This window comes from Sander vitreus, chromosome 16 (genome assembly GCF_031162955.1).
Source record: "Sander vitreus isolate 19-12246 chromosome 16, sanVit1, whole genome shotgun sequence".
Taxonomy (NCBI): Eukaryota; Metazoa; Chordata; class Actinopteri; order Perciformes; family Percidae; genus Sander; species Sander vitreus.
Genome location: NC_135870.1, coordinates 23195993 through 23221908, shown reverse-complemented (window position 1 = coordinate 23221908; position 25916 = coordinate 23195993). Strand labels below are relative to the sequence as shown.

General features: G+C 40.8%; 3 protein-coding genes across 5 annotated transcripts in view; 1 reads left to right on the top strand and 2 right to left on the bottom strand.

The window, feature by feature from the left end:
• The window catches only part of niban2a (niban apoptosis regulator 2a), a 38396-nt gene extending 34358 nt beyond the window's left edge, over positions 1-4038 (top strand). Inside the window, 3 exon segments of the mRNA XM_078271141.1 lie at positions 1572-1683; positions 2310-3001; positions 3003-4038. Of these exon segments, the coding sequence (XP_078127267.1) occupies positions 1572-1683; positions 2310-3001; positions 3003-3206 (1008 nt within the window). The 3' untranslated portion in view covers positions 3207-4038.
• A 1408-nt stretch (positions 4039-5446) lies between these two features.
• On the bottom strand, positions 5447-18569 carry slc31a2 (solute carrier family 31 member 2). Of its 3 annotated transcripts, XM_078271146.1 has the most exons (5): positions 18138-18569; positions 15769-15823; positions 11229-11295; positions 10545-10773; positions 5447-6862 (listed from the first exon to the last, which is right to left on the bottom strand). In XM_078271146.1, the coding sequence occupies exons 3-5, from the start codon at positions 11293-11295 to the stop codon at positions 6697-6699; spliced, it is 462 nt and encodes a 153-aa protein (XP_078127272.1). In that variant the 5' UTR covers positions 15769-15823; positions 18138-18569; the 3' UTR covers positions 5447-6696. The 3 variants fall into 3 exon arrangements, with proteins under 3 accessions (XP_078127272.1, XP_078127273.1, XP_078127271.1); XM_078271147.1 differs by lacking the exon at positions 15769-15823 and having other exon boundaries at positions 18142-18569; XM_078271145.1 differs by lacking the exon at positions 15769-15823 and having other exon boundaries at positions 18138-18566.
• Positions 18570-19890: 1321 nt separating this feature from the next.
• arrdc1b (arrestin domain containing 1b) overlaps positions 19891-25916 on the bottom strand; it is a 43786-nt gene continuing 37760 nt past the window's right edge. The window contains exons 7-8 of the mRNA XM_078270636.1: positions 25011-25467; positions 19891-24174 (exon numbers count right to left, since the gene is read on the bottom strand). Of these exons, the coding sequence (XP_078126762.1) occupies positions 24110-24174; positions 25011-25467 (522 nt within the window). The 3' untranslated portion in view covers positions 19891-24109. The remainder of the gene's footprint in view (positions 24175-25010; positions 25468-25916) is intronic.

Sequence of the window (25916 nt, the reverse complement as noted above, 5' to 3'; positions counted from 1 at the left end):
CATCTTTCCATCCATCTATGCATCTTTCCATCTATCCATCTGTCATTACAGTATACAATATGTCATTACAGTATTGTGACTCTCTCCACCTATTTAAGGCTGACTGTACTCTGAATTTAAGACCCAACTTTGGCTGCTTAGGTCCAGAAACTATAGCCATAAGTAAAAATTCCCATACGTTTGGGAAGAAAATTATAAATGTATATGTCACTGCCTTGCTATATACAGTAGTTTACAGTACCCATACAGCTCGTCCTACGCCAAACCGGTACCAGAAATTCACAAGAGAAAGTAAGAAACATAAGCCAAGAGAAAATCTGGAGCAAAAACAAACAAATAAAAATGTGAACAGCTGATTTCAAGACTGCACCTTTGTTTGCACCAATCTAGTTTCTAATTTACAGTACGAGGACATTTTTAGTTATTATTAGTAACCTACTCTGTGTTTTCAGGCCTAAATTGACATAATACTCTCCGATTTCCTCAGCAGGTTGAAAAACTGCAATCAGTCCAATTGCACAAAAAACCTTGAAACACTCTGCTTTTGCCTTCTTTTAATTTTTAACCCACAAAAAAAGTGTTGATTTTGCAATAAAAATTAACAATGCAACAGCGAAGGAATGAATCTTAGGCAGGGGATAAAAACACTCATTGTCCAGGCAAGGATGGCGTTTTGTGAGGTTTATTTCACCATTTTTGGCAATCAAACAATTTAAGAAATGAACAATGGCTGGTGGCTCAGGCTGCAAAGTACCTTTAAAACCTGTGTGTTGTCTTCCTGTCGTCCATCAACTTGTTGTCCGTCCGGGTTCCGGCATTTTTTTAAATGTTTTTGTCACTTTTTTTCAAGCTTTTTTAAAGTGCTCATATTATGCTCATTTTCAGGTTCATAATTGTATTTACAGGTTGTACCAGAATAGGTTTATGTGGTTTAATTTTCAGAAAACACCATCTATTTGTTGTACTGCACATTGCTGCAGCTCCTCTTTTCACCCTGTGTTGAGCTCTCCGTTTTAGCTACAGAGTGAGGCATCTCACTTCTGTTCCATCTTTGTTGGGAGTCACACATGCGCAGTAAGTACTGCTAGCTTGTCAGTTGCAGAGCATGAGGACGTGCCGTGCTAGCAGCTAGGCCACGCACGTTCGTCCCTGAAGTAAAGGCTGGACTACAATAGAGCTGTTTGGAGCAGTTTGTGAACAGTGTTTTCTGTTGGAGATGGTAAGTCCCTTTGGGGTGGACTTTGGGCTTTTTCACGTTGTAAACCTGTAACGTGCACAAAAAATATATATAACACAATAAAGGAAAGGGAAAAAGCCGAAAGCATAATATGAGCACTTTAATTATGGTCAATAAACCCAATTTTTGAGTTAAAGAAACCCTGAAATTATGAATTATTTTTACTAATAGTTCAGATCAGATGATGTTGAGTGGATCAAAGACTGGTATGTCAAAGTTTAGTCAGGATACTGTTTTGAAATCATTTAAACTTTTTTTTTTTTTTAAATGCTATAAAATTGAATAAAACACCCAAAATTCAATGAAAGTAAGAATTCCACCTCTCCCGCCCCAGGAGCTGCCTCGCTTCGAAGAGCTCATCTTCGAGGACTTCTCCCGTTTCCTGCTGGTGGAAAACATGTTCGAGGAGGTGGTGCTGCAGTCCGTCTGCAAGGACATAATGATGGGTGAGAGCCAAAAAAACACAAGATTTTGAAATAATTTGACTAAATAGCAGTGGTGTGGTGGAATTTCCAGCTTACGAACTCATGCTATGCAAGTTGAGACAGTGGTAGCCCGGGTCTCATTCAGGTCAGTGTCCAACATAAGCTCATAACCTTTCCAGGCAGAGGAAAACTTACAACTTTGTGCCTCCATAGATTTAAGGGAATCTAGGCAGCTGCATGATAAGGGAATGTTCTGTTTCAGGACTGTCTCCTTTTGGAGGTCGGTGGGCGTGCCACACATTTGCATACTTCCCAGAGAGAGAGATAGGCTGAACTAGGCTTCAGCATCTGTGTTTTAGGCACCTGCAATATCTTTGTTAACATTGAAGGTTCAGCTAAACGTACGTAACGCCTCCAGCATGAGTTTAAATACACCTTCAGGAAGACAGGAACTCCAGAAGTTGGGATGGCACCTACACTGTACTTTGTAATCCTAAACTCTCCTCAATTGGAAATTCATGAAATGCTCCTGTGTAATTCATCAAAGTCTCCTGAAGTTTCTTCACGTATGTGAAATGAGATGTGCCGCTCCTGACTTTTTCCCCATAACAAGTGATCGTTCTTTATTGTTTTCTTTCTTTGTCCAGCTGTGAAGGATGCAGCTCTCCAAAGGAGACACAATCTGTACAGGGACAGCATGATTCTGACCAACAGCGACCCCAACCTGCACCTGCTCGGAGAAAACCCTCAGGTGGATTGGGCTGCTAGATTTGGCGGCGACGAGCCAGAGGGCTCTGTCGGTGGGGGCAGAGTTGAAGGAGGGGGTTCTGGGAGCAGACGCAGGCAGGTGGTGTCCATGATCCAGCTGGACGGGATGCCTCTGCCCTTCGAGTCCTGCCTGGAGGTCCCAGGCGTGGAGCTTATCCCTGAGGAGGATGCCGAGATGCTTGAGGGCGATGAGGAGGACCGAGGCCCGCCTGGGGAACCCAAGTCTCCTGACAGCGTGCATGGAATCAGAGACCTGATCAATCCAGTGGTGGAGATGGTGCTTCCAGTGTCGCAGGTGAGCCCGAGCGACGTGAGCACCAGGACGGAGCCCACCACAGGCACCGTCACCATGCAGGATGGGCTGCAAGAGCATGTGACACACGTCACCACCATGGTGGAGGACTTCCCCAGGAAATCTCTGCGAGACAAGATGTCCCCGCAGGCAATTCTGCAGCAGCTGGTAGGAAGCAGGAAGCCGAAAGCCGATGATGAGCATCAGGAGGAAGCAGCCATCAAGAACGCCATCAAGGAAATAGAGATAGCGGTACAGGAAGACGAGAGGGAACGGATTCGCTAAGGTCTCCACAGCAGATTTAGATGGTGAGTCATCGCCGCGGCCACCACTGGCTTCAGACTTTAGCTCGCGTAACGACAGCGGCTTCCAGTCACAGACCAACGAGGGGCTGGATGAAGATGAGCCGCAGCCAATCACAAACGGTCTGAACGGAGAGGACAAAGTTGTCGACCCGGTAGAAGTAGAAGTGGTTTTAGCATAGGAAGACAATCCTCTGGACAGAACTCTGAAAGTGAAGAAAGCCTTGGAGAGAAACCAGCAGAGTGCATCACATGTAACGGGAGAGAAGTGGGAAGAATAAGGCACGTATTTAAAGGTTTCATTTAAAGTGTATTGTCGTTGATAATGCAGAGTCCAAAACCAACCTTCCCATCTGCCCCAAGGCTTTTTTTCTTTGGTGATTGGTTCCTTTCTATCCAGCTTAGTGACTCTCAATGCAAAGTGTATTTGTATTTTGTGTATGACACTGCTTTATACACATCTGCTCCTTTATGCTATGTTAACAGGCTGATGGTCCATCACAAGGATCGGGGATTTTAAAGTGATAATCCACTTTTTAAACCTTACAAAATAAGGGAGGAACTCTAAACAACAACTAAGTTATTCATGTTTTTTCCCTTTGTATTGCTTTAATGAGACAGCCTCCACCTGGGCAGCAGGGGGTGCTACAAGCAACATTTAGATGGTGTAAGGGGATTGTATGTGTATTTTAACTACTAATTTCTGAAATACTGGTATCTATTTTTATAAAATGTATTTTTTTTTTTAATGTTTATTTACTTCGAAGCTTTTCCTGTATTCGCAAATGGCCTTTATATTTCAAAACTAGATATTGAGGACAATCTGTCGGGAATGGTTTGCACTTCCACTGTTATTTGATAAGAGGTTTTATTTTTTGACAACAAAACCAAAATTAATTTTTTTCTTGTCACTTTGCTCGTATTACAGTAAATAATGGCGCTTTGTGATTACGCGAGAGATTCTTAATGTCAACTTCTGTTTCCCAAATATCACTGATAAATGTTTTACAACTCCGTGGTAACTACAGTGAGTCAAACGTTTCTATTCCAACTTATCTTATACCTATCTTTTCTAACTTAATTCAAATTTTGGGTGAAACATTTTTTTAATTTCATGTCATTTGGATGAAGTGGCTTTCACAAGAGTTTAATTTCCTTATCTGTGTAAAAAAATAAATAATATTATAGAATAATATCACTGAGGTGCACGGTAAATATGGACATTTTTGGTAGCGCTTTACAGAATTTCCTGATAAGTTTCCTGGAAATAACTGTTAAATTTGGTACTATGCATAAGGAAATTAGATAAAAAGATTTGGAGAGGGGTTACAGTTCGGTGGGCTGGGGATCTCATCGCTGCTTTTTGCAGATGATGTGGTCCTGATGGCATCATCGGCCTGTGACCTTCAGCACTCACTGGATCGGTTCGCAGCCGAGTGTGAAGCGGCTGGGATGAGGATCAGCACCTCTAAATCTGAGGCCATGTTTCTCAGCAGGAAACCGATGGAGTGCCTTCTCCAGGTAGGGAATGAGTCCTTACCCCAAGTGAAGGAGTTCAAGTACCCCCCTGGGCGTCTCCCTAGGGAGGTGTTCCAGGCACGTCCAGCTGGGAGGAGGCCTCAGGAAAGACCCAGGACTAGGTGGAGGGATTATATCTCCAACCTGGCCTGGGAACGCCTCGGGATCCCCCAGTCGGAGCTGGTTAATGTGGCTCGGGAAAGGGAAGTTTGGGGTCCCCTGCTGGAGCTGCTACCCCAGCGACCCGATACCGGATAAGCGGACGAAGATGGAGATGGATGGATGGATTTTATATATATGTTGAATATAGCTGACAAACTTTACATAACAGCAAATAAACGGAGAAAGCAAAAGCAACAGGAAGGCTGTTGGAGGGAAAGTGTTGTATATACAGAGTAGATAGAGGTCTTCATTTTTATTATAATTAGTACCAAATTACATAGTCCTTTCCAGGACTTCTTCATTTCCTTTTTTCATTATTTTGCAGTTAAATATCAGTTTCTTTCCAGGGAGTTAAGGGAAACTTTGAAGTGTCACCACATTTTTTTGGTGTCAGCGTCATGCGCTCGAATGGCTGAATTAGTTTCACTTTTGTGCATCAACACACCAAGCTGCAATCTGCTGTTAAATGCTGAGAGGAGAGCTGTGATTCCCCCTCTCAATAGGGTTGAGTCAGTGTCCTGTTGTGAAACGGACTACTGCCACCGTATCCAAAGCACATTTTGAGTTTTCTGCCTTTAGCTTCAGACCCATTACTTCCAATGGAGGACCATTGACCGTCACCCTCTCCTGTTTATTTATTATAAATGTATTTTTGGTGTGAGCAGCTCAACTTTTATGTTTCATGCTTTTTTTTTTTTTTTTATATATATATAAATAAATAAATGGATGAATAAAACAGTCATCAATTTTATTCTTTATTTTTGTCGACCAAGTTCTTGTGACAATTAACCATCACAAAGAAATTGATTGATATTTAACAGTTAATCTCAAGTCGTCACGACATATTTGAACATCTTTCTATATGAATCTGTTGTAAAACTAGTAAAAATACTCAATATCAAAAAGAAAGAGCATACTTGTTGAAATACAACAGAAAACACTGAAATGTCAGTTGCGAGACTCTTTTCTCTGCAGGTTCGTTGTTTGTCAATGATTGCCACAGAACCACATGATCGCCTCTCACTGTCCCCTGGTATACATGTGAGAATGACTGATCTGTTAGTGAGCCAAGATTAGAGAAGTTAACAAGCTACAATCATATGATTCAGTTCCTGAAGCGGAGCTCTGTCTTATGACATCTGACTGTCGGTTTTGGCTCCAAGTGGGAGTCGGATTTTAGATTTTAGAAACACTGCAAACAAACCCCAGAAAAATCTGTTTAAGTAAGAAAAACACTACTTACTTAAGCAGTCAAAAACACAAAAGTCTTCAGGATGAGTTCCACTTTAAAGCTACTGTACAGTAACAGTGTCTTATCAACTAAGCCAGAGCTCTCCTTTTTATAACTGATTAGAAATCTCAAACATTTTGATCACCTGTAGTGTCATTGTTTAGTAAAATACAGGGAACTGTGTAGTAGTTAGAAAAAAAATGTCCGTCAAGGTTGACCAGGAAAACGGAAAATTACAGAAACAAACCGTAATCTGTCGCTGAGTGTTGCACCTCTTCTGTGTTAGCTTCCAATGCATTTTAGGATAAATAAACAAAAGGAAGAAGAGTTTAAGCAAGCAGCACTCCATTTTTCACATGCATCGCTCACTTAGAGGTTTGCGGTTTGAGAAGATTAGCAAGACTGTGCCTCAGAAACGGAACATTATGTGCGCTTTAACACAAAAGAACCAAATCATACACATTGTCTCAATGGTCAAAGACAAATGTTAGAACTTCGTATGTCCAATTACATTTTTTTTTTCTTTTCCCGAGGCCACAATCAGAATGAGAATGAGTGCATGAACATTTCAGTTTCCACATCCAGCCCAGTGTTCAAATTTTCACAAATACTAGCCCAGAGCAACGGAACAACACGCTGAAATCAGTCAATCAAGTAGTAGTAGTAGTTTCCCCATTTGGTATCAGGAGATCCTCTTAACTCAGGGGGGCGGGGGGGATGGATGGAAAAAAATCCATCCTCTGGCTGAACTGTCCATACCATCAGATCTTACCCAGGAGAGGAAATGAGATAAAATAACCGACGACAGAGCCCACGATGACCCCGAGGAAGATCCAGGTGTTGTAGGACATGACGCACAGCATCAGCATGTAGCCCAGAGACACCTGCAGCATGTGGAGGACTGTCTGGATACTGTGCAGCAACCAGCTGCAGGGGAAAGAGAGGAGTACACGACTTACACCAGGTACTTTACCACAAATACTTTATTCAGTAAAATAGTATGAATCCAGTATTTTATTTATATATATATATAAAAACTTAGCACAAAAAGTAAGTACATTTGTGTTTGTTAGATTATTTCTCTGTGGTAACAATGCTTTTTGGCAATAAATCTTATACCGTTGGAAAGCCTGTTTAGTTCCCTTTCAAATGGTGCCCCATTTGTAAGGAAGATGGATTTGTGGGATGAGGTGGGATTATGTGGGTTATGCCCATGAAAAATTTGCCAATTCTTCTCTGCCACTGCCCTTTACCGTCAGGCCCGTTTGCGCTGGTGTCAGCAACACGTGAACTGGAACCTGAACATGTGGAGGAACGTTATGTTCAGTGATGAGTCCAGATTCTGCCTATGGCAGTTGGATCGTAGGGTCAAAGTGTGGAGAAGACGCGGAGAACGCTATGCCGATTGCTGCACCGATAGAGTAACACCTTTTGGTGGAGGCAGTGTGATGGTGTGGGGCGGCATCTCCCTCACTGGAAAAACATGGCTTTTCATCATTGGAGGCAATCTCAATGCAGAGAGATATAGAGATGAGATTCTGCAACCAGTGGCAATCCCATATCTCCACAGACTGGGACCGAACTCTATCCTCCAAGATGACAACGCTCGTCCCCACAGGGCGGGGTTTATCAGAGACTACCTCCAGAATGTGGGAGTGGAGAGGATGGAATGGCCTGCCAGCAGTCCTGACCTCAACCCCATTGAACACTTGTGGGATCAGCTTGGGCGTGCTGTTCGCGCCAGAGTGACCAACACAACCACGTTGGCTGACTTGCGACAAATGCTGGTTGAAGAATGGGATGCCATCCCACAGCAGTGTGTGACCAGGCTGGTGACCAACATGAGGAGGAGGTGCCAGGCTGTTGTGGCTGTGTATGGTTCTTCCACACCCTACTGACGCTCCCGTTTGTGAAATGAATCCAATCATCCGATCCAGCAAACACCAAACGAGTCAATGGCAGAATAAGCTGTTTGGCATTGGCAGAGAAGATTTGGCAAACTTTTCATGGGCACAACCCACATACTCCACATAATCCCACCTCATCCCACAAATCCATGTTCCTTACAAATGGGGCACCATTTGAAAGGGAACTAAACAGGCTTTCCAACAGTATAAGATTTATTGCCAAAAAGCAAAAAAGGGTTAGGGTTAAGAAACTGGGACAAACATCAATCAGTCTTACGTTAGGTAGGCTTACATACCTTTTAGTAACAGTTCCGCCTTGTTGTCGGTCCAAGCAAATAAATCCCTTGTCTTACTTTTCCCCGTTGTTTTTCTTTCTCCAAAGTATTTTCAATATTTTCCAATTATGCCAACTTTACACCAAACAACTTTTCAAGTGATTCCACTGTCAGACTATTTTCTAATCTGGGAATGAAATCCCGAGAGTCTTGCTAGAGTTGGGGCGCGCTCCCGTTGTCTCAATCGTTTGGTGTAAGGTGGTCATTAAACTCAGTCAGTCAGTCAGTCAGTCAGTCTTTTTCCCGTTTAGACAAAATCAAACATGTTTGATATTATTGCAAGTCTAGGTAGTGAAGTTAAATCATGTGAACATTGTCAACAACCAATGGGTGCGCTCCCTCCAGCACCAAACAGGAAGCAGCAACAGCTAGAGCCAGTGTTGTTTACTGTTGCTAAGGCGCCGCGCTAAACACTAAAGAGGGAAAGTTGATTTTCAACCCTTCTGAAGCGTGTAATCCAACGGGAGGTTTACAGGCGGGTAAACACGGACCTCCGGGTACTGCCGCCATTTATCTGCATGTATGGTATAATAGAAAATATGCAAACTTTCCTTTAAGTTACCAGCTAACGCTAGCGGTAGCTAGCTAGCTTGGTTACATTTTTCAAAAACGAATCCAGTAGATGTGAGATGATTGTCTTTAGATGTGAGATGTGTCAGACTTTACAAAGTGTTCAAAGTCTTCTAGTGTATGGTAGGCATTATACATCCATGATTTTCAACCGCAGAGTAACGTTAGACAATCTGCTTCCTGTTTACACCGTTAACTCATGCCCAGTGTATGTGAATGGTCATGTGAGATGCGTTGTCAGATATGTTAATATGGATGGAGATTAGTTCTGCTGCTGGAGCTAAGGCTATGTTTAGATGGAAACAATCTGAAGAGAGAAAGTGGCGTTGCGTTCTTACTTTTTATTCCAAATTTTGACGATGTGTTTTGGGGGGGAAACCTGCGTGCATATGGTAACGCAAAAGTGTGTGAAATTCGATGTCGTATGCACACCAGGCGGCTAGGTGGTAGTGTGAAGCACTGCCACACAACACCACCAAGTCCGCACGCCTGCGTAGAACCTTCCTTCTACTTCTCTCCCTAGTAGCGCCAAACCAAAACATGGCGAAGCGAACAACCAAAGCTGACAATTTTGTCTGGACAGACGAGCAGGTGGAGTTACTGCTCCAAACAACCTTAGATTACAAAGCCACAAAGGCACAACGGGGCGTGGACTGGGAGTCCTGGCAGTCAAAATATATAGACATATGGACCGAATTTCTTCATATATTGTCATATCCACACGAGAAAGAGGCTATCTGCTGAAAAGACTCTTGTATGTTTATCAGAGCTGCTAGGGCAACTTGAAGGTCCGACGTATGGAAATAATCCGACATGTTTGTTGTTATTTTCCCGTACTGGCGCATGCCTGTGACGTAAACGCGTACGAGACAAGAGCCACCGTGAGCAGATCGGAGCAGACTTTTGCGTTTTTACCCTTTAGACGGGAACGCGACAGTGGAGCATTTTTAAGATTTCCACTCTGGAGGGTGGTTTCACTTTTTTGTGTTTTTAAGCCCCAAAAAGGCCGTCACCGTCTAAACGAAAGGCACATCAGATCAAATATTTTTGCATTTTCACCCGCAAGCGTTGTCGTGTAAACAGGGCCTAAAACTCTTGTGTTGACGGAGATTGTGTTTGTCTCAAAGTGCTGCTTACAAGGACTTAAGGACTTAGGTTACATATTGTTTTTCGGTTCAATCATTGACACTTTAACTTTCAACAGAAAGGGAGGTCAATGAGTTTCACATAGTGAATAATAGTGGGTGAGAAATACTGCACTCAATATGAATGGAGGTGTCCAGATAAACACAAAGCCACAAAGAAAACCGCACACCGCTACAAAAGAAAGCTGTGGAATGTGGAATCACTGAAACCACTTTATCTCTACATGTTGCATTTAAAAAAATGCTTAATCAGGGTCAAGAAAGCAGGAGAGAATATAAATGCTTTACAGGTAAGATTAAAGTTTGAGTAAGTCATGATTTTTAAAAATGCACACGGTCAGTCAATATTATATATGATAATTTTATAATATATAAAATATAATATTTCACATACTAAGTCAAATGTATGAGATAAAATGCTAACCATTATTTTTTTACCATTACAAAACTCATTTTACTCGAAGAAATGGGCTTTCATAATTTCCTGACCTATAGAATTGCACTAATTATCATTTAATCTGATTCCAATAATGTTTTTATATTCCATTATTTTGTTTGCAGTAAAAATCCATAAGAAAAGACAAAATTATCACATTGCAGACTATATACATAGGTTCACTTGGCCCTAGTTGTGTTTCACAAGGAAACTGACCTGTGTCTGGTGTTCGGAGTGGGAGGGGGTGCCTGCATGGGGGTCAGCGAGGACTCGGAGGGGCTACTCTCCAGGGCGGAGATGCTGTCGCTGCGGACGGATGGGGGTGCGGCGTACGGAGACTGAGACTGGGCCAGCTTAGAGCGGCTCCCCAGCCACACCCTCCACACTTTGAGCACCTCGTAGAAGACGGTCAGCAGAAAGACCACAATCACCGACAGCACCATCCCTGGGTGAACACACACACACAGTTTCCCAAAGTCTCTCACGTGATTCCTTAAAGTAATAGTTCAACATTTTTATAATAAGATCCTATCTGTACACTATAATATTACTATTTCTTTGCTGAGTGCAATGACTTCCTGGACTCTTTGTGGTGGTATCAATCTTTCATACATATACACACATATATATATATATATATATATATATATATATATATATATATATATATATATATATATATATATATATATATATATATATATCACACACATACATATATATATATACATACACATACACATACATACATATATATACACATATATATATAATAGTTTAACATTTTGAAAAATCCAAGATTGAATATAATATATTATAATATACAAATATAATATACTCCTTTGGGAGCGAACGCCTCCTCTGAAGTGAAGATGCTGTGTGTGACACTCTGCATCTTACCTGCAGGCCCGTGCACATCCCAGAAGTCAAACAGCAGCGTCACACTGCTCGACACCCCAAAAGTCATCTAAGAAGGAAGTTGAGAAAACTATTAAAACCTCTAAAACACCTATGTGCTGTTCACTGGTTAACTGCGGATCTTAAAGCCGGTTATGATTACGTTTAAAAGCACCATTCCAGATGTGGTGTCGAAGAGGGATCACTGTCACACTTATTCTGGCACTGTCCAGGATTAAAAGACAAATCCGGTGCAAAATGAACCTAGTGGTTAATAACACGTGTACCGAGTCGACCGTTTTCTGGGATATGTTTTCATGCTAATCGAATGTGACCAGTTTTAGCGCAAACTGCTAATTAGCTTATAAAGCTACTCGTCGGGGCACGGGTAAAGTAAAAAGAAATCGGTATTTCTATACCACTTACAAGGCTCAAAATAGCACCACACTTCCACAGTAGCATAATGAGGTCCTTACATGTAAACCGAAGCACTGAGAACTTTGTAAGTGTACAGACAGTTTATTAAAAAGATAGTTTAGAAAGACTGTACCTTCACGTATACAGGCAGGCGCCATCTTGGGACACGATGGTCATGAGTCGAATCATGAACGCTGTGTTTGAGCTACGTTACTGGTTACTGGTTGCACGGCATTTGTCGTTCGACTGGTCATGACTGTTTTCCCAAGATGGCGCCCATTATGTATAAGTGAACGGTACTGTATCAGGGCTTGACATTAACTTTTTGAGGCACTTGTCCTTTGGACAAGTACATTTACGTTTCACTTCTCTTGTCTTTCACTTGTTTTGCTAATGCAGAATTCGAACAAACCGTTGAAAGCATCCAAACACTATCAGCATTAATAAAATTCAGTTGAAACGGTAGAAACAAACGTGTCCCAAGAATAGATTTCCCCTTCAACAAGAAAAATGGATCTCCAGACTCCATAATACAAAGTAATACTTTGCACGCTGGTGTGCAGAAGTTAATATATTGAGATTCTCAATATTTTAAAGTTTGTCATTACTTTCAGATTCCTAGTCAATATTCTAAGTTACAGAGTAAATATTTTGACCAGAGGTAGTGGTGACTTAAACTTGAAGTTATACTATATCTAAAATAATTTTGTAGACATAACAATGGATTTTGCCACTAAATGTTGGTGTTAATCTTTTTCTTTTTTTTTTTCTTTTTAAATACAATTTCACTAATTTCTACCCGGTAGAGGCTGATTTACCGAAGGGATTCTTTAAATGGTGTAGCTACTTTACAGTTGATTATTACCTGATATTTAATCGGCATACCTGCAAAAAGGGTATTTTACAACAACTTTTAATGCAGCACGAGGCTGGCGAGGCGAATTTCAAGTGAAAGCAACATCTGTGTTGTTTTTCCGACAACAGCAGCTGCACACTGTCATACGTTCCTTTACAGTGAAATACAGACACTTTTACACCATTTAGTTGTCAACATTTTAACCGTGTTTACTCCAGCTGCTAGCTAACGGTAGGCTAACATTACCTGCTGCCAAGTGTAGTGTTAACTAGCGTGACATGCGCCAATGTTTAGGTTGCCTCTAACGTCCATTTTCGGAGCATCAGAGAGAAGCGCAGGCATTTCAGTGGCACCGAAATCCGCGTTGCAATTCGGTCCGGTAGCTAAATAACGGTCGTTAAGCCACCGGTGCCGTATTAGCACCGGGTTTCTCGTTTTCTGTCAACGATGTGGCGAGAAGGTAACGTTAAGGTGGAGTTAGCAAGCTAACGTTAGCTAACTAATACCGGCTGGTTCGCCATGCTTTCATAAAAAATGTTCAAGAAAAAAATGTATCATTTCAAATCGGTAACACAGACGTAATGAGTGGCACATAACGTGAAGTAACATGGCATTTTATTTTGTTTGAGTTTTAACTTGTCCAGTGGGGCAAGTAAATTTCTCTTTCACTTGCCCAACAAAAAAATCCACTTGTCCCGGACAAGCCTTAATGTCGAACCCTGCACTGTATCTTTTTAATAAACTGTCTGTACACTTACACAGTTCTCAGTGCTTCGGTTTACACGTAGGGACCCTCATTATGCTACTGTGGAAGAGTGGTGCTATTTTGAGCCTTGTAAGTGGTATAGAAATAGCGATTTCTTTTTACTTTACCCGTGCCCCGACGACTAGCTTTATAAGCTAATTAGCAGTTTGCGCTAAAACTGGTCACATTTGATTAACATGAAAACATATCCCAGAGAACGGTCGACTCGGTACACATGTGTTATTAACCCCTAGGTTCATTTCGCGCCGAATTTGTCCTTTAAGTAACATCTGGAGTGACATATTTAACTGTCTTTCCAAACAATGTCGGATAAATATTCAGCTATTTTTGGTTGCTCTGACAGTACAAAGGCCTTTCCTCCTCATCAGAAGCGAACTGACTGAAACTATGTTTCAGGAGCTGGCTCAATAAAATGCTTTATATGGCTAAGATGGCACAGATTCCTTTTAACAAAAGGAATTCCCAAAAACACTACGCTACGCCCTTAATCTGAGCAAACTTTGATCTTACACTCTGATACTCTGGCAGTCCATCTGTGGTTTTTTTGTTCTCTTTTTTTTTTTTGTTGATTGCTGTTTTGTCTAGTTAATTGTGTGACTGTTATGAGAAAATTTTAAAGTAAAAAGCACCATTCCAATTCTGAGAAACCGAATTATTGCAGGACCAGGTATTACGCTGACCTCAGCCTCTTTCCCACCAACAGTCAGACTGAGAGCTGCTGCACTGCTCTGTGATCAGTGACTCAGAACGTCTTTGATTACTGACCCAAGCAAGCATTACTCTCTTTTTTACGTTTTATAAAAAGACCCAGACCCTTATAATAATGTACTTCTCAAACACAAAGATATACATTTCAGAATAAATTACAGGCAGACAATAAACAAGAGGCATCACTAAAGAACAGTAAATATATGCATGAAAAAATGTAAAAGACATACACTTCTATTATGGGAAACTGGTGATTCTTCCTGACAGAAGACAACTAAACAAGCCTGGGACAAGCAGTGTTCTATTGTTTCTTCACTTTCTCTAATAGGAAATACTATGTGCTTGCAGAATTATCTCCATATTCTTTCATGCTGCACTCAAAACCTCCTCTGTTCTAGATGTTTGGATTCCTAAACTAAATAAAAAAAATAAAAAAAAATGTAATTTACGCTGTTCCGAACAAATATCTTTTCAGCTCACGTTGCCAGACAATTGCAGGATGTATTGTGCCACAAAGGCACACTCTGTTCTGCCCTGCTGCTGTAGATGTGTGACTGACAGAGGAATGTACCGTTTGTGTGTGTGTGTGTGTGTGTGTGTGTGTGTGTGTGTGTGCGTCAGGCTCTTTCCTGCTAATGCACCACCTGTCCTGGCACGACTGTTTCTCACCAGCTGCACACTGGTGAAGGTCTACATAGAACCTCCATGATCCAAGTCGATTAATTATTAATTTATAAATGAATCGATCGACCAAATATTTAAAGGTGCTGTAGGTAGGATTGTGAAGATCCAGGACTTAGCCAAAAAATGTGAACATCAACAACTTTTCAGTCCCTCCCCCCTTTCCGCTAAAGCCCAAAACGGTCTCATAAGCCCCTCCCCCAACAAGGGAGAATTAATGTGTGTGCATGAGCAGTGATTGACGCAGTTAGACACCCCCCCCCGGCCACGATTGGTGCATCTGAACAGGGAGCTGTGGATTTTTGCAAATTGCACTACAGCCTGTAGGTGGTACCAGAGGAGCCAGATTTTTTTAAATGACCTGCTTCATGTAGTTCTACTGGAACATATGGTCAGTTTCAGCAAATATGACAGAAAGTTAGTTTTATAAGTCTTACCTACTGCATCTTTAACAGCAACTCTCATAATCCATTAACAATTGAAATCATGTATCAAGCATAAAGCATCTGGTTTGAGTTTTTTTCTGTTTTACATCATACTAACATGTTTATCTTGGGGTTTTGGATCAAGCATTTTAAAAATGTGACCTTGGGCTCCGAGAACATGTGATGGGATTCTCTCATTTTAAAGATGACTACATTTTCCTTTTGCAGTTCAAGTCCATGATATGCCGCTGTGTGATACACGTGTGTGCTGTCTGATCCTGTTATGTGAAACCAAAAGCAAATAAACCCAGAGAGGCATCCTTGTGATAACCAGGATGTCAGTGTGAATCTCATGATAACATTGTACTAACCAAATGAATTGCTAACCTGAGAAGTTGGTGACGTCACCCCAAAAAAAGTCTGACAGGGCAAGATTGTCAGAGCAGCGAGACAATCACACAGATTATCAAAGCTAATACATGTTTGTGTGTGTGGAGGTAAAACCAAAAGTGAGTGCACTTATAATGTTGGTAATAATTCCTCATTGCACCAGGAAGTTGGTCTGTAAACTGTGATGGATGTTTACAACAATCAATTTAACCATTTGTCTTATTTCATCCTCTAAATATGTCTGGCTACCATTGAGGGTTGGTTTAAAAGTCTGATTGTGTGACTGCTCAGGTTTCTTACCCTGTCAGACTTGTTTTTAGTGATGTCACCATGTTCCCAAATCTCAGCAATTGACCTGGTGAGTACAATGTTATAATTAGAAATGATGACCAACCCTACAAAAATAAGACTGGCTTGGCTTTGATGTGACAGCTGGAAAAGAAGAAAAAAAACCTAATATTTAGTTATTAGCCCACTGTCATTTTCATCGTATGATCTTGCATAGGGGTGTAAGAAAAAAAATCGATACAAAGAGTATCGCGATATTTTATTTTGCAATACTGTATCGATTTTCAAACATGCAATATTGATTTTTTGCTTTTCTTTAGCGTACATGCAAAAATATTCATGTAAGACAGTGGTTCACGTTTATGTTGTGTTTAAACCCCCTACCGCTAGATGGCTATGCTAATACACACCACTAGTGTCCTTGCCTAGCAGTGCCTGACTTTTTGCTAAAAGCTAACAATGTAGCTATGGCTGAACTTTGGCCTCCTTTGCATATAAAAATGAGCTCACTAAGAACCTGTGAACCACAATCGCAAACTGGCAGTTTGATTTTCTGTGTACTGAATTGTTTACCTAAAGTAAATTTCTTTGACTTTGATGCACATGTCTTTTTTTTTTTTTTTAAATAATAGTTTTTCTAAAATTATACTTTAAAAAAATCCCAACATATCGCCTTACGCACAGTATCGAAATATATTGCAATATATTGAATCGTGGCCCATGTATCGCGATACGCATCGTATCACCAGATTCTTGCCAATACACAGCCCTAATCTTGCATAATTAAAGAGGTCAAAGCAACAAGTCTATAAACAGTGCAAAAGTACTGCAATGGTGATAGAGGACAGAAGTATTTCATGCAGCATGAAAACATCACAAAGAAAGTCAAATATAGACATCTTGAGTCTACAATCCAGTTGGAGGCCAGGCCGCAGGCACAGTGATCATTGTGAGCTTATCTCTCAAAGTGCTTCAGAAAGCAGAGCAGATATTTGTTTGCCGGGTAAATGCTGAGACTGCAAACCGAGAGAGTAGTGTTTCTACTACAAACACCCTCAGAACGCTCTCCGAGGACTGAATCTGTACTTGTACATGCCTTAGCCAACATACTTGACATCCATGCTGAGCATTTTCCATGCACATCCTACAACTTTTGAGATTGTTTTCCATATCTGCCAGGCAGCTGTTGTTGTCGTGCCATTCCTGTCAGTAGCCGATGTAAACCAAACTTTGCAGTCTTGAAATTTGTACGTAAATATTTAATCGCCATTTCAACCAGAAACTATTATAGCTGAGATGAAAGGTTTTTTTCTGGTGTTGTGGCTCCAAATGCAAAACATCAAGATACAAATATTACAAATGAAATCAAGCAACAGACAAAAAGCCAGAGCCGGTCCACGTATCTCTAGACTCTCAGACCTTGTGAGCCCCGATCTATTCTTCCCCTCATCTCTTATACTTTCTTTCTTGGGCCCCAGCTTCTTCTTCCGCACCGGGACTGCTATCTTCACACAACACCCGCCAGGGTGGGGGCCACTTTATTATGTCTCGTCCTCATTTGTTATTATTACTCGATGTACTTGAGGCCACCGTGACCCGAACTCTCTTATATTTACCGCTTAAGCTAAACCATCTGTGCGTCAGAGATTTCTTTATTCGGGGAACCACCGTCTCTATGACTATACAACTCTGTGCAATAAGAAACCTTTTACTTTCTTATTATATTTATCTGCAACTAGTAAGAACATTATTCTGCACTGAGTAAAATGATCCATCAGAAAGATCCATCACAGGGAAAATCGTATTTTTATCAATGTAGCTGTGTGCTAATACAGTGTCTGTTCATTGACTCTGTAATAATGCACTGACATGTGTGGCTGCCTGGAAGGGAAAACACATTGAAAATTCTTCATTTTGGAAAAAGCCAGGCAATACTGTGATGCATATAGGATTTAAATGGTTAATGTAGAGCTGGGCAATAACTCAATATTAACATTGTTTTATTATAGTTTCACAAAACTTTATGTCCACAAGCCTTTAGTTATTAAGGTATTTGCTTTATGTGTTAAGTTTTAAGTTATTTCAGCCATATTATATGGCCCAGCCCTAGTTAAATTGACTCTTTAAAAAAAAACAGCCTAAAGGTTTGACTAGTCTTTTCAAGCTGCGACTGGCAGCGTTACTCTCCAAACAGAGTGCACCGTCTATGTGGATCTACAACCTATAAGTATTCATTATAATCCTCTGGGTTTATTATGGTCTGCTCCCTAAAGTCCATAGCACATGTTCTCACACACTGACTGACTCAACGCCACACTCTAACACGGAGATAAACATTTCAAATGCAAAAATGTGTCTACAACTACAAACACACAACTTACGGACATCATGGTGAACTTGCTTGCGCACACGCTAACACCACAGTTATTGACTTCAGTTCCCCATCATAGACGACTCACGGGAAGGGCTAAAGTTGTTCGTGTGCAGTCAAGTAGGAACAATTTCTTAAATGTACCACAGCAACAGCAGTAGCAGCAGCTAGTGACCCAGCTACTACAGTGAGTGCAGCGCCAGCAGAAATGAGGAGGAGGCGACCTCCTGACTTCAGACAATAAAGAGAGGGGCTGACGGTTAGTGGAGTTTTTCAGCAAATGGGAACGAAGAGCCAGTGCGTCTAAATAACCGAAATAGTAGCGATTCATGTCCCATTTAACTCGTCCGGAAACGGAGCTGTTATGTAGCAGGGCGAGTACAACTGACCATAATGTGCATTATCAATGGTTATCTAATATTAGCCGAGAAATGCTATGGAGAAATGTAGCGCAGCCGAGATTGCACGCATGCGCAAATGAAATCTCCCATTGTTTATTCGTCCCAAATACTTGGAGCACGTGGTAGACGGAGGTTATTCGGAGCTTTTCGGCTACTCTCGTTGTAAAACCTATTTTATAGTCTATAATTATTCTGTAAAAAGCCAAAAAAAAAGTTGTTTCTGGAAGGAGGCTGATTATTACTTAAGAGAGATAACCATTACATCATTATTGGAAGCTTACTTTTTTGTTATATATATTTTTTCTTAATTAGGAAAATCATATCAACCAAATCATATCTTTCCCACTGCCATCACTCTACTGAACTGTGGATAAGTGGGGTCATCCCACTCACCCACTTCTCTACACATTACATACTTATCATTCCAATATGCATCTTGCACACTACTTTGCACTATTACTTTTTGCACTTTATATCCCACTCCATGTGTACTTGTCTTGATATGTATTATTTGTATAGGCTATTTGTATTTTTGTATATTATGTTGATATGTGCCTATATGTATATTGTTGTCTCTATTGCACAGTATGTGTCTATATTACTATTTGTCTACTTCTACTACATGTCTATTTGTTGAATGTATAGAGTTAACACCTACCGAAGTAAAATTCCTTGTGTATGTAAGTAAACTTGGCCAATAAAACTGATTCTGAAAATATCTAAATAAATCTTAATCCATAATAGGTACAGTATTGACATGTTTGGAGATTCCAATATACATCATTGGTCATACTGTCATCTGTAATGTTTGGCAGAGAGCTCTTAACCAATCGCTAGGTTTCTGGGGCTACATAGGTATTAACTTCCATTTATGTTCCACGTTTAAACTGCAAACACACATAATCATTCTTTAAATGTTCTCTGAACTTGTCTATTTAATGCAAAACACATCTCTGCAGTTTTATCAATATGGATGAAGTGCTTTGCTGCAGCTGTCTATTATCTGAGCCTCACCAAACATCTTTATTCCAGCTTCTTTTTGTTTTAGTCACCATTGCAACTGCTTCTACTGGCTGTAGCTTTTTGTATGTGCAGCTTTTTAGGACAACTAAGAACTTCCTGTGGTTGTACACATATTTTCCAGAAATGAAAGACCATTTACACTTACATCCAGCTCTGTAGACTGTGGTTTCTATGCTGTTTCAGCTGTTTTGAGTCTGAACTAATAGAAATGTTTGCTCTTATGTGATACACTTGTTATTGCTTTGTTGTTGAAAGGTGCAAAAAAAAAGGGAAATTAGTTTTAGAAGCATGTTCCCATTTCAGAACCACAAAGCTGACTGTCAACAAACAACAAGAACATCGTCGTATATTTTTTATTGTTATTCTGTACTGTACAACTTAGATTCGCACTATATGTTGAAATATTACATTGACTGATTGAGGTGCTACTATTAGTATCTGCATACTGCACGTGTAAACAGTTTTATGTAGAAAAATACAAAACCACTCATCAATATGTGAGAAAGAAAGTAAAAACACAGAACAAGTGGGTGGGGCTTCATAAAGCTATAGTACCTTTTGGTGGCAAAGAATTAAACAGAATCAGGTTTGATAAAGGCAGCGTGAAATGACTTCAGGGAGTTGTTGCTGCTGCTGCAGCGTTCTTGGAGATAAGACGAATTTCACATATTTTCTAAAAAAAGGATAAAAACAAGTTCAACAGGTCCAGTGTCCTTGCTGTTTTTAAACGCTACATTTTTATACATCAAGTACACTTATCACAGTCCACAGGAGACAACACAGGAAGAGTGTAGGTCCTGATGTCCTCCCTGACAGAAGAGAAGAAAGTCCATCACAAGCTCCTGGAAGAGGGGGTGGGAATCCAGATTGTTTAAGGCATGCATTCACAATAATGTAGAACCAGATTTATGTGGAAATTTATGAGCTGATGTGTCTCACAAAATAAAATACAAAATCCTGCTAACGTAGGAACACAATCTGCAGTCACGAGCCAACACCAGCACTGGGATTTAAAAAAAAATGTTTTCTCAATTCACAGAATGGACTTGGAGATTGTACTTAAAGCAACACGCCGACTTATTGGGACTTTGTCTTATTCCCCGTATCCCCCAGAGTTAGATAAGTCCATACGTACCCTTCTCATCTCCGTGTGTGTTGTAACTCTGACACCCACACCGCTAGCCTCGCTTAGCACAGATCCTGGAGGTAACCGGCTCCAACTAGCCTACTGCTCCCAATAAGTGACAAAATAACACCAACATGTTCCTATTTACATGTTGTGATTTGTATAGTCACAGCGTGTACAAATAATAAGGTCACATGAGACACAGCCATCTTCTAACCGTATACATACTGGGAACTATATTCTCAGAAAGGCAAAGCACTGCTACTTGGGCGGAGTGATTTGCTTGCAGCACCTGAGAAGCCCCGTGGTGGGGAGCAGAAGTAGCAGTAGAACTCTGGGGGATATGGTGAATAAGTCGGCGTGTTCCTTTAAATGTTGTAAAATAAGACAAACACATCAAAAGTCACACAAACATTCAGACAGTAGTTGTGCTTTAGATTTTCAGTGGTGTTAGTTTACCGCAGAAAAGTGACAACAAATATGTGTTGATGCTTTGAAAACACAGTAGGGCTGGGTGAAATGGTTGAAGTCATTCTAATCATATACATAAAGATATTTACGGTCATCAAGATATGAAAAATATGAGCAATGTACGCAAAATCTGATACAACAATCAATGGGCCTCATTCACCAAACGTTCTTAAGAACAAATGTGTTCTTAAACCCTACTTGCGCAGTTTTCACGAAGATTCTGGCATTCACCAATGTTTTCTTGTTTGGGATTTGTTCTTAGGTAAGAACAGAATCTACGCACACTCAAGAGCACTCTTACGCACAATTGAGAGCTGACATGTTTGCGCAAAACAAGTAGCTATACCGTTTTCGTCCGTTCTAATTTAAAATTTTACATTCCTTTCCATTTTGTAACTATTTTCATTATTTTACACATAATTATACGTTTGTTTTAATAAATACACACTTCTGCTCATTTGTAAAGCACTTTGAATTGCCATTGTGTATGAACTGTGCTAGGCCTATATAAATAAACTTGCCTTGCTTTGCCTTCAATTCACATCAATTATGTTAACGAGGAACCCTGCCATTCAATAATAAATGATTGATCACGCTATTTATACGCCAAGAGTATTTTCTATGTTTTGAAGTAATTTCAGATCAAACCATTTATTTTCTACTTCATTGGATCTTCATCCTTCTCTGAATACAGCATTCACTGCATGAGTAACTGCATTCCATGCATCGGTTTTATTTGCTGCTTAGTATGCACTGCTGACGCTACTAAATGTGATGTCTTGTTTTTCGCTAACTTCTTGCAGCAGTACCTCCACTTCAGAATTACAAAAGTTTCTTTCTTTTGGAGTCGAGGCCTCCACCGTCTTTGCCATGTCTTTTGGACATTTCTCTAAGTTTGCACACGACACGGCCCTGCCATCTCATCCCCTTTTATGGGAATTAACGGGGCGTTTACCTATGCTAAAATAGGAGCAACGGGCACAAGCTTTCAATTTACTAAGACATTGGGATTCATCATTCTAAGAACACACCTACGAACAATTCAGTTGTTTAAGAACACGTCATGAATCAGACTTTTCTTAGGGACTTTCTTAAGAACATATTTAAGAGAAAACTTAGGAAGATATTGGTGAATGAGGCCCATTGTGAATGGTATTGATTAAGCCGAAAGGTAAAAACGTAGAATTATCACCCAGCCCTTGTACACAGGCAAAGAGAAATGTCTCTAACACATAATTTACCCGCACAGGCGCTGAATCAAAAATCTCAATTTCAAATTGTTGAGTTTGAGTGAAAACAGACCTCAGGTGAACTTGTCCAAGTTCTATTACACACACACACATACACAGTTATCCATGCAAATTAAAAAAAAGTGAAAAGTGCACATGTACAGTATGTATCATCTTCACCGCCTGAAGTTTTAGAGGATTCTCACTAACAGAAGGTTAAGGCAAAAGACAGGAGAGAAACCAACACACAATCTCATTCAGACGGAGACTGAAACAATGATGCTAAAGGACTTGCATCACGTCTCGAAACAACACGCATCTCACACCTCAATCTGTCAGTTCTGCTCAAAAACAAGATGTACATTTACACAGCACAGCAGACCTCAGTCGGTGCTTTCAATTTACAGAAGCAGAGCCTCAGTGAAGTATTCCAGTTTGCACGGCTGATTATGTTGCTCCAGGTTCAAGATGAGTTGAGATAAACTTTTGATGACCACAAGAGGGCAGAGAAAGACTGCGTCAGTACTGCAGCTGCAGGAGAAAGGAGCCTCATCTGCAGTTAAACTGTCTGCTGAATACAAAACTGGTGTCAAAGCAAAACCTCTCAGTTACATGAGGCAACACACGGTGGCGGTACACGGTGGCGGTACACGGTGGCGGTACACGGGTGATACACGTTTTCAAAATGAGATCAGGGCACATGCTCTTCTATGTGCTGAATTTCATTTCATTCCAGTTTCTCAACATAAATTATCTTGTCCACAAACAAAAAATATATATATTCTAATTGGTCATATCCATAAAAACAATGTTTAAAAATATACAGATTTTAGTGAGACTGGATTCATTTTTAGAACTACCGTATTTTTTGCTACCTTTGTTTTGAGTTATGCAACTGAGAGGTGTTTTTGTGACATGATTTGTCTTTAAAGCCCCTATGTGTGGGATTTTAACGATTTCTGACTGGCAACTTGTAGTCTTATTATAAAATAAGACACTGTAGCAGACAGTGATGTATGCCACTACAGTCATAGACACAGACTTCAGTCATTTTCATTGGGGTTGGCTAATGTTTCCTCAAACACAGACTTTAGCCATCAGAATAAATCTACGATGCTATAAAACGCAGAAAAATCCTGCACTAGTCAAACCCCATTTTCTGGCAAAACGTTCTCCAGCATGAAGACAGCTCTGCCCTGCTGATGATGAGGACAACTGAGACACAGCTAACACAGACAGACAGTGGTGGACCAAAATTAACAAGTGCACAATTGGAAGAAGACTACAAAAAAGGCCCAACGTTTGATCTAGTAGTCAAACATGAGCCTTCAGTCGGCCAAAATCATTTTCAAGGCATCACAGATGCAAAGACTCATTACATTACAGATTTTACTCCACCCCCATGAAAGACACATGCCCAATCACTGAATATTCTAAAATGCTGTATGATGATCCAAAATACTCATTTTAGGCACAGTGATGTTCCCCCTGTTCTGTCTGACCCAACCTGATGGGACACGGGGTGAAAATAAAACTTATATTCAATATAAGATAAAATCCCTTTTTTTTTTTTCAATTATTCAAGGACAAAGAAACAATCTTTGGGGTGTTCTGGGGTGGTGTACCGTCCATCCTCTTTAAACCCGGCATGTCACTGCCCTGATTTGTCGAGAGGCGAATGCAAACAGGTGTGGGTGGGCGTGGCCATGATGCTTCATCACCTGCTTCTTCTCTACTGTCTGCTGTTGATACTGGAGTTGGCGCTACTGCAGCTTTCCTCGTAAGAGGGTGGGGGCTCTAGAACACACAAAGGCAACAAAAATAGTCAGTAATATATGTCGTTTCCCCTTGTCTAAGCCTCTGTTCCACTAGTTACTAGTAAAGTATCTCTCTGTACGTCAATGGATTTTGTCATATACAGTTTCTTTCATCTGAAATGCTCCAACATGTTCCTGGGGGTTTCTGGCCATATATTTTTTAATAAAATACAATATATAACTGTACTGGACAGTGCCTTTTGACACTCTTCTACAAAGAGTATAGGCCTTATCCACAGCAGACATTTTGACTTAGTCATAGTAGGAAAAGCAAAGCTGATACTAATAACATGAACAATGACTGTTCTATTTAAGGACCCCGGCTTCTATCTGATTTATTTTTTTAAAGAATACAAACTACGGAAGAAACAACTTTGGCATTGTCAGGACCTTTGCATGAGTAGGAAGCACCTTTTAGAATTTGGCAGAATTCGCAGGTACCTCAATTGTTTTTTTACTTTTATAAAACGTACCCACGCACGGCTCTGAAGTGCGATTGTTTATATATGACTTGAGCCAGGAGACTACCTGTGTTTGTCTAATTAAGGTGTACCTATAAGAAGGACAACACTATTGCAAGAGTTGACACTTGGCTCAACAACAGCCAGGGGTTTACATGCTTTTAAAGAAAGAACTTCAGACAACTAATTCCTTGAACTGATGTGGTGAAAACATAAAAGGATATTTCAAAGCGATAGGGATAACAAACTTGCATGGATATTTGATCGGCCAGGATACCAAACTGGTACCTTGTGCGGCCCTGTATCCATCTGTACATGTGTTTGTCTGTGTGAAAAGACTTTTTGGAGCACTAACCGTGAGGGTAGTCCCAGCTGCTGTACTCTGGAGGGAGGATGAGAGAACAGGAGGTGGGGACAGGAGTCGCGTTTCCTCCCTCGGTGAAGAAAGGTATGGTGGCCCCTGTGGACACACAGAACAGGGGAGCGGACGCGTCGGGCCGCCTGTGGCTGGGAGGAAGGGCTGCACCGGGCGCATGGCTGAACGCGCTGGGGGACATGGTGACAGGCTGACATGAGGGATCCTGCTGAGAGTGACTCTTGGTTGGGATCTCCTCACTGGCCATGCCCCCTGCACACAGCCCCTCCTCTGGCTCCTCCTCCACCGGCGGGGCACTGGGTGTCACGCCTGCCGCTGTGGGCGCAATGACGTGTCCTGGAGTGGAGGGCATGGCCCTCGACGGAGACAAGTTCACAGCGATGTTCCCAATGTAGATGGGCAAAGTGACGACTGCGTCTGGAGATTTCAGGGACACCTGTAACACAAACAGGATTTATGAAGGGAGGCCTCAATTAGATTTGAAATGTATACTGCAATACAGCTCAAGCTCATTCATTTATTTATTTATTTTTTTAAATCTTGGCCTTCATCTGATCTATAAGAAAATCTGAGTTCAAATATACAATTTGGAACACATCCACTTTGCAGTTTGATCATTTATTGTTGCTCAAGTTTATTTGCATTTCTTCATATTTTCATTCCTCACTTTAAATTACCAGGAGATTTTCTGAGCTGTGAGAACCTCATCTACTGTGAACAGAAACAGGGAACACAACCAAACTAAATCTAAGTTAACAGTGGTCGAAAGAGATCGGTTTCTTTTTGAAATCTGGGTAGAAGTTTCTGTAATAAACATTCAAATCTGTAACTGACGTAAAGGATAAGACTGGTGATATTCTATATGTTTCTTATTGCCAACAAATC

Coding starts and splice junctions, on each gene's coding strand:
- slc31a2 (XM_078271145.1), bottom strand. Junction 10,774..11,228: donor GGATGTGCACGGGCCTGCAG/GTAAGATGCAGA, acceptor GTGTTCACCCAG/GGATGGTGCTGTCGGTGATT. Junction 6,863..10,544: donor ACTCCGAACACCAGACACAG/GTCAGTTTCCTT, acceptor TTTCCCCTGCAG/CTGGTTGCTGCACAGTATCC.